We start from the raw sequence: 13,741 nt of genomic DNA on the forward strand, positions 1-13,741 counted from the left end.
GGGGGAAAGGCAGGTTAAAGTACACATTTTATACATACACTCCAGCTATGTAACTTACTAATTTTGGTGGGTTTCTATTATGTAAAACTGGACAGAAATAGGAAGTACTCTGAACCCCTATCATTCTTTCAGTGCTGACTTTATGAATAAAGTTTTTAAAAAAGATTTCCTACTCGGGCGCCTGGGTGGCTCAGCCGGTTAAGTGTCTGACCTGGGTTCAGGTCATGATCTCAGGGTCCTGGGATCACTTGGCTGTGTAGTCTTCTGAAGAAGGTTAGATATAGTCAGCTAACCAGCATGCACATGTCTATTGGGGGTTCAGAGGGAATCATTCCAGAGTCCCCAAAGGTGACTTGCAGCAGCCATCCCTTTCCTTCTATCTATAATATGCATATACCAACAGTATCTAGACCTGCACGAGTGCTGTGCCTTCTCCTTGGATCAGCCCTAGGATCCCGACAGCCAGAGAATCTTTGGTTAGGGATCCTGCAGCGTCCTGAAGTATAAATTGACAGGCAAATGTTCCTCTTTGATCCTGGAGTTGCATGGCTATCAAATGGAGCACGAAAAAATAATAATAAATAGACATGTGAGTGCTTACTCATCATGCTATTTGGTTTGGCTCTTTGTAGACTGTGACGGTGTTGAGGTAGATGTTCCATTGTACCCTCATCAGAAGAACTACACGTGTTTAGAGCATGTGCATATTATACTGCTCTAGGATGAGGCTGTGGTTTCGTTTTCCGCAGTTTCACTTGCCCACAGTTCGGAAGCAGATGATCTTCCTTCTGATGTATCGCCAGGTGATCAGTAGTAGCTTAACACTCGGCACAGTGCCTCACTTGTCATTCAGCTCACTTCATCTTATCACATAGGCATTTTATCATCTCACATCATCACAAGAAGGGTGAGTACAGTGTTATTTTGAGAGAGACCACATTCACATAACCTTTATTACAGTATATTGTTATTACTGTTCTACTTTATAGTTGTTAATCTCTTACTGTGCCTAACTTATAAATTAAATAAAAGGTATGGATGTATAGGGAAAAAACATAGTGTATATATAGTATATATAGGTTTTGGTACTTTCTGTGGTTTCAGGCATCCACGGGATACTTGGAATGTATCTTGGAAGGGGTGGGAAGGGGGGAACTGCTGTAATAGGTTTCCCAGCTATTTTGGAGTTTCTTGTAGTTACATCTCTTCCACAGGGAATGGAGCTCAGGGTTTTGAGCAGGTTCTTAGATTGAACAGAAACTAAACATGATGAAAAGATTAGCGAGATGGTTGCTTCATTACCTGACAACAGTAAACACTGTGTGCTTAACCCTGCCACAGAGCACTTCTTGTGGTCATCCAGCAACTCTGTAAGGTAGGAAGTCTTATCCCCAAGTTTAGAGAAGAGAGACAATGGCGATTAAGTGCCAATCTAAGGGTACATTGTTTTCTCTAGTAAGCAGTGGAACCAGAGTTCTAGTCCCGGCAGCTGGCTCCAGAGCTCTTGCTCTGAGCCTCTGTGAGCTTCTGTTGCATCACTGGCGGTTCAGATAATACTTTATTCAAGCACATTATTATAGTTGGTATTCCATTATGTCCGATTTTTTATACATTTCAGATCTTTGGCAAAATTAAGTGGCTTTTCTAGCTCAAAATTCTTAATTTGTCATAATAGATTCAACATACTGATCTGCTTGAATTTGTGAATACAATGCTTGGATTGTAATTTAGTGCTAGGGTTTTTAGCCAAGCTATTCAATGTTTGAATTTTTTAAAAAATAAGGCAAAATATGCATGATCTTTAACTTGTACCTACTACTCTCACCTCATAGTATAGTTTGAGAAGACTCTTGGCCAGTTTTTACTGTTCTTAGAATTCTTTGAAACTCTTCTTATCTAAAACAATTTCATGTAAACAAATGTGATTGAATATTTAATGACTAGAGATTATACAATCACAGCTATAACTTCACTTTAATCTGTGTGCAGATATAGATTAAGTGAAATTTTTTTTGTATTAAGTATCTACGTGTTAATTTTTGTGTTCCTTTGCCCCTTGCCCAAAAGTGGGATTGAAGATGTGGTTGAGAGTATAGGTGTTTGAAGTTTTGCTGTGCTTCATTTCTGGATAGACTGGAAACATTCTAATGTTGTGGTTACAACTGATCGAGGTTAGGTTTATAAAAATATCTTGATGCAGCTTTTCAAAAAGCCTTTTCTTTTTTTCAAAGAAGACAAAATCAGCCTTTGCAGGACCCTCTTGTAGCCTGCTGTCATTGTAGCAATGTTCTTTATTCCAAGGGATACCAGTTGCTTGTAGTAGTAGTTGCCAGAGGGGATGCCCCAGCATCTCTCAGGAATGCTGGTCCTCACACGGCCATCACATCCTATTGTTGAAGCCACTGTGGTCAGGATGTGATGGAAAAAACTCAGTTTAGCAAGTAAAAGCAATTTATTATGAAATCTGCCTCTCTGACAGTTATAGATTCAAAATAGGAAACATTGTCCCTTCCTCCTGGATGTTGTTTTTGTGTGGGCTTATGAACGATCCTTTGTAATGTCACCATATTACCTTCTACAGTTAATTTCTAATTTCATTTAGATTTAAGTAACAGATGAACTATGTTTTAGTCTGCAGAATTTGACAGCTTGTTTTGGTATTTGTCTCAGGGGACGCCCTCTATGCCTGCAGCTGCCACTCTGTCCACAGGAATATCTGGGGATCTGGATCTGTTCACTGAGCAAGCTACAAAGTCAGAAGAGGTGGCAAAGAAACAACTCTCCAAAGACTCCATCTTATCTTTGTACGGAACAGGAACCATTCAGCAGCAGAGTACTCCTGGTAATTCATTTTAAAATCTGCTGTCAGCGAATTGTAGTGACACTACTAGAAGTATACCCTTTGTGTTATTTTTCTATGTAATGGGTACTTTTGTTGCAATTTGTGCAACTACAAAATTGAAATGAAGCGTTAGACTTAAAAAGCATATACAGGATTCACAAAACTTTATTCACTTAGAATTAACAAGCCGTTCACATATCACTTAATATTGTTTCACAAGCTTACAAGACATGGATTGTTTTTAAAGAATTATTTTGATTTGCATGAAGTTTACAACTTTGTGTACAGTAAGGTATTTTCTGTAAGTAAACAGTAAGTCTGAATTATCACATGAATTCCAAAAGTTTTTTTTTAATAATTAAAATGAAATACTGCACAGTAAGATTTGTTGTTTACATAATCTGTTAGACCCATTGCCTCCAAATAGTGAGCTGAAGTTATAGGACACCCCACGTTCTATGAGGGACAGACACCATCAACTCTTACTTGTGTGTTTGATAGTGGAACCCAGTGGTGCACGCCAGCACTAACGGCACATAATCTCATGCTATGTAGTTTGGATATTTTATATAGCTGTTGCATAAGATTGATTTATCCTAATTAAATGTGCTCAGGTTTATAACTGCATTTTGGAAGTAACCAACTCAGTAACTGAGCAGTAGGAGCAGACTGGAATTAAAATGTTTGCTGTGGGTAGTTCAGAAAGATGGTGATCCTTTTTCTGTGATATAGGTGAGTGCAGCTGTATACAGTAGCCCTGTTTTCTCATTTTCTTTTCATGGTTCTTAAAATGCAGGTGTGTTTATGGGACCCACAAATATACCATTTACCTCACAAGCACCGACGGCATTTCAAGGTTTTCCATCAATGGGCGTGCCTGTGCCTGCACCCGCCGCTCCTGGCCTTCTCGGAAATGTGATGGGACAGAGTGCAAGCATGATGGTGGGCATGCCCATGCCCAATGGGTTTATGGGAAACGCACAAACTAGTGTGATGCCACTTCCTCCAAATGTGGTTGGCCCCCAAGGAGGAATGGTAGGACAGATGGGTGCACCCCAGAGTAAGTTTGGCCTGCCACAAGCTCAACAGCCCCAGTGGAACCTCTCACAGGTAAGGGGTCATTTACTCTCCAACTTCTCCAAAATCAAAGAAACTGGATTTGTTTTCTAAATGGTGTTAAGTCTAACAACCTGGCAGAAAGATTTGAGTGGGGGTAGTGTTGTATATGAGGTGAGAACTGTCCATAGGTATTACAAAGTTACATCACATAGACAAATGAGCTGTCACTGACCCTATATTTAGAATATTCTGTAAAGGAATGTTAAGCATTTTTTCATTTCCGATTATAACACTGGTGAACATTGTGTAATAGCTAGAAATTATCTTAGGCATCTTGAGAGACTTCCTGTCTGCCCCCCATGAAATTAGCACCAAGCTTTTAACCCAGCTCCCTGGTGGGGTATTTTTATAGTCCACTTAGACCAGCCTACCTTCGCTAATAATTTTGGGATTTATGTGGTAACTTTGACAAATTAGAAAAATATCCAGCCTCCTCTTCTCAGAGCACTGTTTTGTGAGGGACTTGACTTAGGCTGTTCTCATTGTCATGTGACTACTGCCCCTGGATTTATAAGAAATATTTTTGTTTAAAAACCTTTGTAACGTTGGCTTTCCTTTTTACTTACTTAGGGACAAGTCCATATTTGTCTCAGACATCCCCTCATCTTATAAAATCCCATTTCTACTTGTTAGTTTAAAGCCAAGAGCTGACATTTTAGGATAATTTCTTTCAAATCAATTTCTGTTTTGAAACGTGCTCCATTCTGACCTTAGATTTAAGTTCTTGCTCCAGCAACTCTTCCCTTTACAGTTCTTATTTGATGTTCCTCTAGCATTTGGGGGAGCGTGGTTTCTGTTCTGGTCAGCTGTTTGTTTTACCTTGAGACCACTCAGAATCGTCTATAGTGATAATTAACATTACCAAAACACTGTATATCACATGAATGCTTTTACTGTCACTATTTTAAAGTAATCTCCACTCCCAGTGTGGGTTTGAACTCAAAACCCTGAGATCAAGAGTCACATGTTCTACCGACTGAGCCAGCCAGGTGCCCCTATTGTCACTATTTAAAGGACTTATCAGGGGGCGCCTAGGTGGCTCAGTTGGTTAAGCATCCGACTCCTGATCTCTGTCCTCGGGGAACCTCAAGTATCAGATGTCTAACAGCGTTTGTGCAGCCAGAATGCTGAAGCACACCCAGCTCAGGCTAAGGTGCTAGATGAATCCGTAGGGAGTTGTTAACCTTGGCCCTTACTTCCAGCCATGCGGAGGGGTGCTGTTTTCCAGCAAGGTAGTTACAGCATCCTTTAGTAGGTATGAAGAACTGGACACTTACGCCTCATCAGCAGTGGGGTGAACATTAGCGTCTTTGCAAAATAACAAATGAACTTTATTAAGAATACATTCCAACCCCGAGCATAGATTTTTGAATCTCCTCTGTGGTTTGTGATAAATCTTGCCTTTCCTTTACTTATCAATCTTAGAAGAGAGTACCACAGGGAAAAGGTTAGAATGCTTCTATACGTATATGATTCCAGTCTGGAATAAAAATACATGTAATCTTATACAATGAAAATTAATTTTAGATGTTTAGTGGTTAATTAAGCAAAAGGTATGCTTTATGACCTTTTTTAATATTTAGAAAGTATATAGAACCATTTAATATTTTAATAAAGACAGAATAGCTGTCGTACACAATGTATAATTTTGGAATATTTTACTTTCTAAAATTTCCTCAGTCCTTACAGTTAAAACACAACATCCTGGTAGAGTTGAAATGGATACAAATTCAGAGATTGCTTTGGTACTTTTTTTTCAGTTGTGGTTAATCTTTCTCTGGGGGACAAAAAGTGGAGTCTTGAAAATGAATAAACAGAATATGTCCATAAAGTGATCTCAATAGAGTTCAAAAAAATTGGAAAGAAATAAGGAGGAAACAGTAGCTGTTTGCTTTCTCTAGGGAAATAGTTGTTTGGTAGTCTGCTTTGACTCCTGTGCTTTCACTAATTTTCACATTGATGAAAAGTACTTATAATTGCTATTAAACTTCATTATCTAAATTCACCCCAAATAAAGGCAACTTCTAAGAACAACAGGGTAACTTAAAAATGTCCACGGCTAAAGAAACAAGAATTAAAAGTGAAGTAACCCTCTTAAAATAAGCTTTTTATGTTTCACAGATGAATCAGCAGATGGCTGGCATGAGTATCAGTAGTACGAACCCAGCAGTGGGTTTTGGCCAGCCCCCCAGCACAACAGCAGGATGGTCTGGAAGCTCATCGGGTCAGACTCTCAGCACACAGCTGTGGAAATGAAAACTGCAATGCAAGTTTCATCCAGAACTACCACCTGACATTCCTTGCTAAAATGCATCTAGTTCCCCTGTTTATTCATGTACATATATATTTTTTTCTTTTTCCCCGTTTGTTCATATTAAGAATTATCTGACTGACCGTGTTGGTCTGTACTGATTAAATTTGATGTGAAAAGCAGGTTGAAAAACCATTTTATGTCAAGGGCAGCTGTGCTCATTTCCCATGATTTCATAAACCACATTATTTGAGAAGCTGCTCAGTCAACTTGCATAATCAGTTTTACTCTCAATAAAATTATAGCTCTAATGTCTGCATATAAGGGAAGTAGTTATCATGTTAGTAATACCTCTAACAGTATAAACCCCACCCCCAAATTAGCCAGTAATCCTGTAGGAAGGTACTGTATGAGCAAACGTTTAATCATATAAATAGAATGTAAATGTATCACTGAGCACTGTTTTCTAGTGTATCAAAATTCTTTTATTTCATCATTCACTTCACTGTGCTGTTGTTATGATGTGCTTAACAGGGAACGTGGTTAGTGAAAGGAAGATAAACCTGGATGTTACTACAAAACTTAGTTTAACGAATGTTTAAAGAACTCAAATTTTATCTGCCTCTCTTGTAATTTGGATCTCTTCTTATGTACATAGTGCTGATAACCTGAAGACCTTTCTCTGCACTATATGCAAACAGGGTAACTAAACAAAGCCACTTTCAATCCTTGAAGGTATATCCAGGTTTATGACAGTAATTGTGTTTACATTTTATGGTGCCTAGTATTGACAAAATGTTATATCCCTATATTAAACAGATGAATCCATAGACCTTTTCATTTTTGTGGGTTTTATTTCCTACAATGTATACTGCCACCAACCTTACAAAACTTCACATTGCAAAGTGAGGAATTGGGAACATTTAGTTGACAAAATGCCTGCCATTTGTCTCTAAAACCTGCTCAGTTCTACCAATTATAAGGCCAAATGGGAAAAAAAAAAAGTACGTAAGATACTCACAATGGTATCCTGCAGTGTCACTAGCTGTACTGTACAAAGAGCCTCCAGTTTAGTTGTAGGGAAGACATGCAGAACAAAGGAAGACAGAAACATACATTTGATACCGTCCCATCAGCTGTGTGAACTGACAAGCTCTGTGGAAACAGATGTCCGTCCGATGACAACACAGGCTGTCGTACGGAAGTAAAGCGAACAATACCTGAATCCTCTGCAGCCTGACCTCCGAGCTCCTCTTCCGCGTGCACTAGACAGGCGAACCGCACCAGCTGCTGCTGCCGTTTATACCTCAATTCTCACGGTGTCCAGGCGGTACTTTGGCTCGTTGGCTAGATTAACCTTCTCTGTCCGAGTGTGCCACACGAGAACCTGGAGGGGAGGGAAAGCTTTTGGGTAGCCACGCTTCTTAACGCTAACACTCAGCAAGGTCAAGCAGCACAAGTGAAACGAATACCTTGGTGCAGTTACTGGCTTTTGGTTCCAGTTCTTCAACTGTTGTTATCTGTTTTAGAAAATCAGATTCTTGCATCCCTGGCTGGGATCCACGACGCTTAAATACGGCTTTTGGATTGGACAAGATGACTTGAAGACTTACAGCAAATCCTTTGTGAAAAGTTAAAAAAAAAAAAGACTTTAAAGTAAAACACTGGTGTACTTCTCTTTTTTTCTGTAAAATTTCGGACACATCAGAAATTTTTTTAAATACCAAGTATGTGTCAGGTCTTGGTTCACCAAGTTGAATTAGGCGCAACATGCATCACAGTCTCAAAAGGAAAACCGATCATTACGATGTAGTACATTCAGTGTCATGACAAAGGTGTATATGTGAGGCTGGGGTTGGGGGGGCAACGTTGCTAATCGGCTGATCTTTCATAGAGGTCATCACACCCCAACATTCAACACTCGGAATTAAGAACTAAACGTAGTTGAAGAGCATACAGACTTACCCGAACTACCCTCCGGGTATGAGAGAGCCCCGCCCAGGTCTCCTGCCTGTTGGCTGACGTTTTTATGTGTGCTCTTATCTGAACCAGCACTGCTGTGATTTACTTTGAGTTTAGAAGACTAAGGAATAGAAGTCAGCTAGGACATGAAAAATATATAATCATTTGGTTTAAATTTCCAATTTGGTTCAAACTGACAGGGGTGGGGGTTTTGGAAATCAGTGCAGGAGGTATCTGTCCATTTGATAAATTTGGTTTTGGGGTTTCATTTTTTTAAGGAAACGAATGTCAATTTCCTTCAATGGTTTGGTCATAAAAAATCATTACTATTTAAATCTGTAGTTTAACAAACGCTGTGTTAAAGGCTTAGCCATTAAACAGTCTACAAGCTATCTCAGTAACCAACTGTACAACCTTTGTAGTTGTTTTGAAAGTCTGAAGCCCTGGACCTCTTCTCGTAAGGACTAAGCTGACACTGTAAAGTCAGACACCCTCCCAGAATTAAAGCTGTGAGAACCAATCTCCAGGAGCATTTCTTAGCAATATTTTGTCCTCTTTTACATTAACTGAATTGATTTATGCTTGCAAAAGTATAATTAGCAAAGTAAGTACCAAATGATACCAGGCAGTAATTGGGGAGTTATGAGAAGACCACAACAAGCATTCTCATAACGTCTCCACCTGCCGGACTGGGCCAGTCCCACATCTAGACCCTGCCCCCTTTACAGGAAAACCTCCCACTAAGTCACCTACAAACACAACTTGGTAATCACATGCTGCGTGAGGCAGAATAAATAAAGCCTTAGCCTGAGGACTGGCCCCAGTATCTTCCACCAATCCTGGAGGGAGGCAGCACATTCTAGCAGAAGGAACGCTGAATTTGGAATTAGAAGCTTTTTTGTGTTTGCCCTGATCCTTGTACTTGGGACACTGGCCAAGTCACTTAACCTTTCTTGATCCTGAAACTTCCGATTTCCTCATCTGCAAGAGGTGTGACACCTTTTCAACTCAGTGTCTGATGTAAAGTTAGCAAATGGAAAAACGCCACTAACTGCAAAGCAATCTTCAAAAGGTACTACAGTATATAAATAAAAATACCGTTATAAATATTATGAAAGGCAGGTGGCATTGGCCACCATTTACAGTTGGAAAACGGGGTTGACGACAGGAAAAGGGTCTGTGAAAGCGGTGGCAGAATCAGGCCACCTGCATCTCACACCACTTGGCTAACAAGTCTGAAGCCTTCCTCAGCTAAAACAGCCACAGACCTCTTCAGCAAAAAACCAAGTTTCAAATTCACACATAAAAAGTGACTTTTCTAATAGGTGAACTCCGCTTTTAGTGTCATGAAATGCCTTGCTGCTTTTTCTATAGTTGAGGACCTGCCCTTCTCAGTCACTAAAGATCCTGGTATATTTTTCACATGGCTTCTATGTACTATTTCCCCATTCTTATTTAAAAAAAAAAAAAAAGGATCCAAAAATGTAGACAAGTCAGTATGAAAATGCTATGAAGCCACTTTGATTTCCTTCATTTTCCCTTGTCTTTAACACATTCATCATGGTGGCCACTGAAAGATACAAGTTAAGTGTATTTTCTTGCTTTCCTTGGTTCAGGAATATCCTTCTAGCTCTTAAAGCAAACGTACATAGCACCATGTACAACTTCTGCAGGCAAAGCTGACGGCTGGCCCTTTCCCGGCCTCACTGGAGGACAGGGTGCACCTGGCAGGCCAGCACCCAGGAAAGAGAGGTTAGTGGGTGGCTCACCACAGTAGCAAAGTGGTTTTCTCTTTTCTAATACAAAAGGAGGAGGTAGGCAATTCAGATACTCTTCAATCTCCTACCTTCTCCACTTTCTTCACCACGCCCCTGCTCAATGAGCACTTCAAGGAAGGAGGTCACAGCATGTAGGAACTGCACACTAACTAGGCCCAAACTCTGGGTTGCCTTTCAGGGAATCATCTGACCTGCTAGGAAGCTGAGGGAGTTAGAGGGTTCTTCCTTTAAAAGCAGCACAAAGAGTTTTTAGCTCCTTAAGCCACTGCTTCCAACCCAAGATAGATATTTCGGGTTTTCTTAATTTCCAAGTATTTATGCCTCAAGTATTATATGTACCTTTCCTTTTTTCTAGTGAAATTAATTTAGCTTTAAAGATGTTGGCAGTAGTTTTTCAGATACTAGGAGCCTTATAAAAATCATGGGAGTAGCATTCTATGTCCTACAGATGTATAAAAAATAAAATCCAAATTAAAACGGGTTATCCACTCTGAACAAAGGTCTTCCTGACTTCTTCACGTGAAGGAAAGATAGGATGGAGATACTGCCTCCTATGTATGTTTGTATTGCCCTGTGTGTGTGTGTGTGTGTGTGTGTGTGTATGCATATGTGTGCATATACATGTGGATGTATGTAATAAACTCACGTTACACATACTGTATATAAACATAACCTAACACATTTTCTAGTACCTAGCAACAAAAATTCAAAATGCCTGAGCTACAAAAATTACCAGATGTACCAATAAGCTGGAAAATACAACCCCACAATGAGAACAAAAATCAGTCAACAGAAATACAAAGACATTAAAACATTATATATAAACCTCATATGTCCAAAAAGGTAGAGGAAAGAAGGAGCATGCTAAGGAGAGATACAGAAGATAGAAAAAAGACCCAAAGAGATCTCACCGTTGTGAAAAATATACTGGCTGGTATTAGCAGCTGATAAGACACTGCCGAATAAAAGAAGTAAGCTTGAAGACATAACAATAGAAACTACCAAAAGGAAAACATGTTCAAAACATACACACAAGTCACAGAAACTGAATGAAAGGTGGAAAAGGGGGATAGAAAAAACATTTGATCAATAAGGATATGTAAGACTTAACCAACTTGACCTGGCGTTTATAGGACATTCCATCTAACAATACAGAATACATAATCCTTTCAAGTACACGTGGGACATTGCACAACATAAGTAAAATCTCAAGAAATTTAAAAGAACTCAAATTGTACAAAGCATTTCTCTGAGAACAATGGAATTCAAACAGAAATCAATAATATGAAGATACCTGGAAAATCTCCAAATATTTGGACAGCAAACAATGTAATTCTAAATAAATTATGGATCTAAAAGGAAACCAAAAGGGAAATGAAAAAGTGGTTAACTGAATGAAAACAAAAACAAGAATGCGGGATGCATCTAAAGCAGTACTGGGGGGGGGGGTGCCTGGTTGAGCATCTGACTCTTGATTTTGGCTCAGGTCATGATCTCAGAGTCCTGAGATGATTTATTGTTGGATTCAATTGGTTGGATTCATGGCATTCAATCATGACCAAGTGAGGTTCATTCCAAGACTGCAATGTTGATTTAACATTTCAAAATCAATCAGTATAATTCACCAAATTAGACTTAAAAAGAAAAAAATATATAATAGATGGAGAAAATGAACTTGACAATATCCAACATCAAGTTAAGATTTTTAAAACTCCACTCAGCAAACTGATAAAAGAACTTCCTCAATTGATAAAGGGCATCTACAAAAAGACAGTGTTAAAACCTTAAAGACTGGAATGAAGCAAGGTTGTCTGCTCTCAATTTTTATTCAACAGTGTACTGGAGGGCCTAGTCATTACAATAAGGAAAAAACAAAAACCAGACAAACTGGAAAGGAAAAGTCCAGTCCAGCAAATCTCTTCCTCCTTCAGCCATAGTTAAAAGCAGCAGTAATGCTTATCAGTTCCTACTATTGTGTATCAACTTTGTCTCACCTCCATATACTTGTCCCACTGGCATATTCTCTTTTCTAACTACACATAATCTAACCTCAAGCAAGGCTGTTACAAACCAAAACTATTTTTAATTCCCAAAGGATAGTTTTTGGCAGCCAGTAAGAAGTCACAAGAAAGATACTAATGGCCTTTTTCTCCTGACAGTCACTCTGGCTAATGGTATTAGAATACTGGGTTCTTGACACACTTCTACTACTGGCAATAGGTATCAGGGAATTTCAAAAGTCAGTCTCTACTCACCTGAAATTCAAAAAAAAAAAAAGATAACAAATTCCAAATGAAAACGTACACATGTAGGGGCACCTGAGTGGCTCAGTTGGTTAAGTGTCTGCCTTAGGCTCACGTACGTTGTCTCCTAATCCAGGAACATAGGATGTCTTCCTACTTATTTAGTTCTTTAATTTCTCTGAAGAATGTTTTCTAGTTTTTACAAGTCTGATACTTTTGCTAAATTTATTACTATTTTATTATTTCTGACACTGTTGTGAATAAAATTGTCTTATAGCTTCATTTTTCAGACTGTTCGTTGCCAATGTATAGAAATGCAATTGATTTCTTATGTTGATCTTGTATCCCGCAAACTTGAATTTATTTACTAACACAAATAATTGTGTATTTTTTTTTAAGGAGGCTCCAATGCAGGGCTTTAACTCACAATGCTGAGATCAAGAGTTGGACACTTAACCAACTGAGCCACCCAGGCACCAACCCCCCCCCTTTTAAAGTAGGCTCCATGCCCAGCATGGACCATGTATATGTATTCTTGAGGATTTTCTATGTAACAAAACAAAACAAAACAAAACATGCTATTGATAACTGAAGATACTTTTACCTTTTCCTTTATTACCTGGATGCCTTTTATTCCTTTTTCCCAACTAATTACCCTGGCAACAACCTACACTACAATGGTGAATACAACCGTCAAGAAGGGTCATCCTTTTCACGATTTTAGGGGAAAAGCTTTCATCTTCAGCTATTAAGTATGGTAGTTTTTTCCACAGATGCCCTGTACCAGATAAAAAGATGTTCTTTTCCATTCATTTATCGATCTGTTTTTATCATAAAAGAATGTTGAATTCTGTCACATACTTTTTCTGCATCTATTGATTTGATCATATGGCTTTTGTTGTTTGTTCTACTGATACGGTGCATTACATTTACTGACTTTTGTATATGAACCAACCTTACACACGGGGATAAATCCCACCTAGTCAAGGTATATAATCCTTTTTATTATAATGTTGCTGGATTAACTCCACTGGTATTTTGTTTAGAATTTTTGCTTCTATATTCATAAGGGATATTGGTCTGTAGTTTTTTTTTCTTTGTGATGTCCGGTTTTGGTATCAGGATAACAATGGCCTAATACAATGACTTCAAACATGTTGCCTCCTTACTATTTTTTTTGAAATGTTTGTGAAGGATTGGTCTTAACTCTTCTTTAAATGTTTGTTAGACTTCACCAGTAAAACCATCTGGACTTGGGCTTATCTCTATAGAAATTTTGTTGATTATTAAGTCAATCTATTTTTATAGGTCATTCAGATTTTCTATTTCCTTTTGAGTCAGTTTTTTTTTTTTAAAGCAATCCTCTACACCTACATGCAACATGGAGCTTGAACTCACAACCATAAGATCAAAAGTTGCATGCTTTGCCAACTGAGCCAGCCAGGTACCCCTTGAGTCAGTTTTAATAGCCTCCATTAATTTGTCCATGTCATCTACATTATTTAATTTGTTGGCATACAATTTTTCATGGTTTTCTCTTACAGTC

General features: G+C 38.7%; 2 protein-coding genes across 3 annotated transcripts in view; one reads left to right on the plus strand and one right to left on the minus strand.

The window, feature by feature from the left end:
- SMAP1 (small ArfGAP 1) overlaps positions 1 to 7,044 on the plus strand; it is a 159,100-nt gene extending 152,056 nt beyond the window's left edge. For both annotated transcript variants that reach the window (XM_026507105.4, XM_026507104.4), the window contains 3 exons: positions 2,671 to 2,842; positions 3,639 to 3,952; positions 6,083 to 7,044. In XM_026507105.4, the coding sequence (XP_026362890.1) occupies positions 2,671 to 2,842; positions 3,639 to 3,952; positions 6,083 to 6,217 (621 nt within the window). In that variant the 3' untranslated portion in view covers positions 6,218 to 7,044. The remainder of the gene's footprint in view (positions 1 to 2,670; positions 2,843 to 3,638; positions 3,953 to 6,082) is intronic.
- A 145-nt stretch (positions 7,045 to 7,189) lies between these two features.
- B3GAT2 (beta-1,3-glucuronyltransferase 2) overlaps positions 7,190 to 13,741 on the minus strand; it is a 73,735-nt gene continuing 67,183 nt past the window's right edge. Inside the window, exons 3-4 of the mRNA XM_026507115.4 lie at positions 7,685 to 7,833; positions 7,190 to 7,599 (exon numbers count right to left, since the gene is read on the minus strand). Coding sequence (XP_026362900.2) covers positions 7,513 to 7,599; positions 7,685 to 7,833 — 236 coding nt within the window. The 3' untranslated portion in view covers positions 7,190 to 7,512. The remainder of the gene's footprint in view (positions 7,600 to 7,684; positions 7,834 to 13,741) is intronic.

This window comes from Ursus arctos, unplaced genomic scaffold (genome assembly GCF_023065955.2).
Source record: "Ursus arctos isolate Adak ecotype North America unplaced genomic scaffold, UrsArc2.0 scaffold_29, whole genome shotgun sequence".
In the NCBI taxonomy this organism is placed as follows: domain Eukaryota; kingdom Metazoa; phylum Chordata; class Mammalia; order Carnivora; family Ursidae; genus Ursus; species Ursus arctos.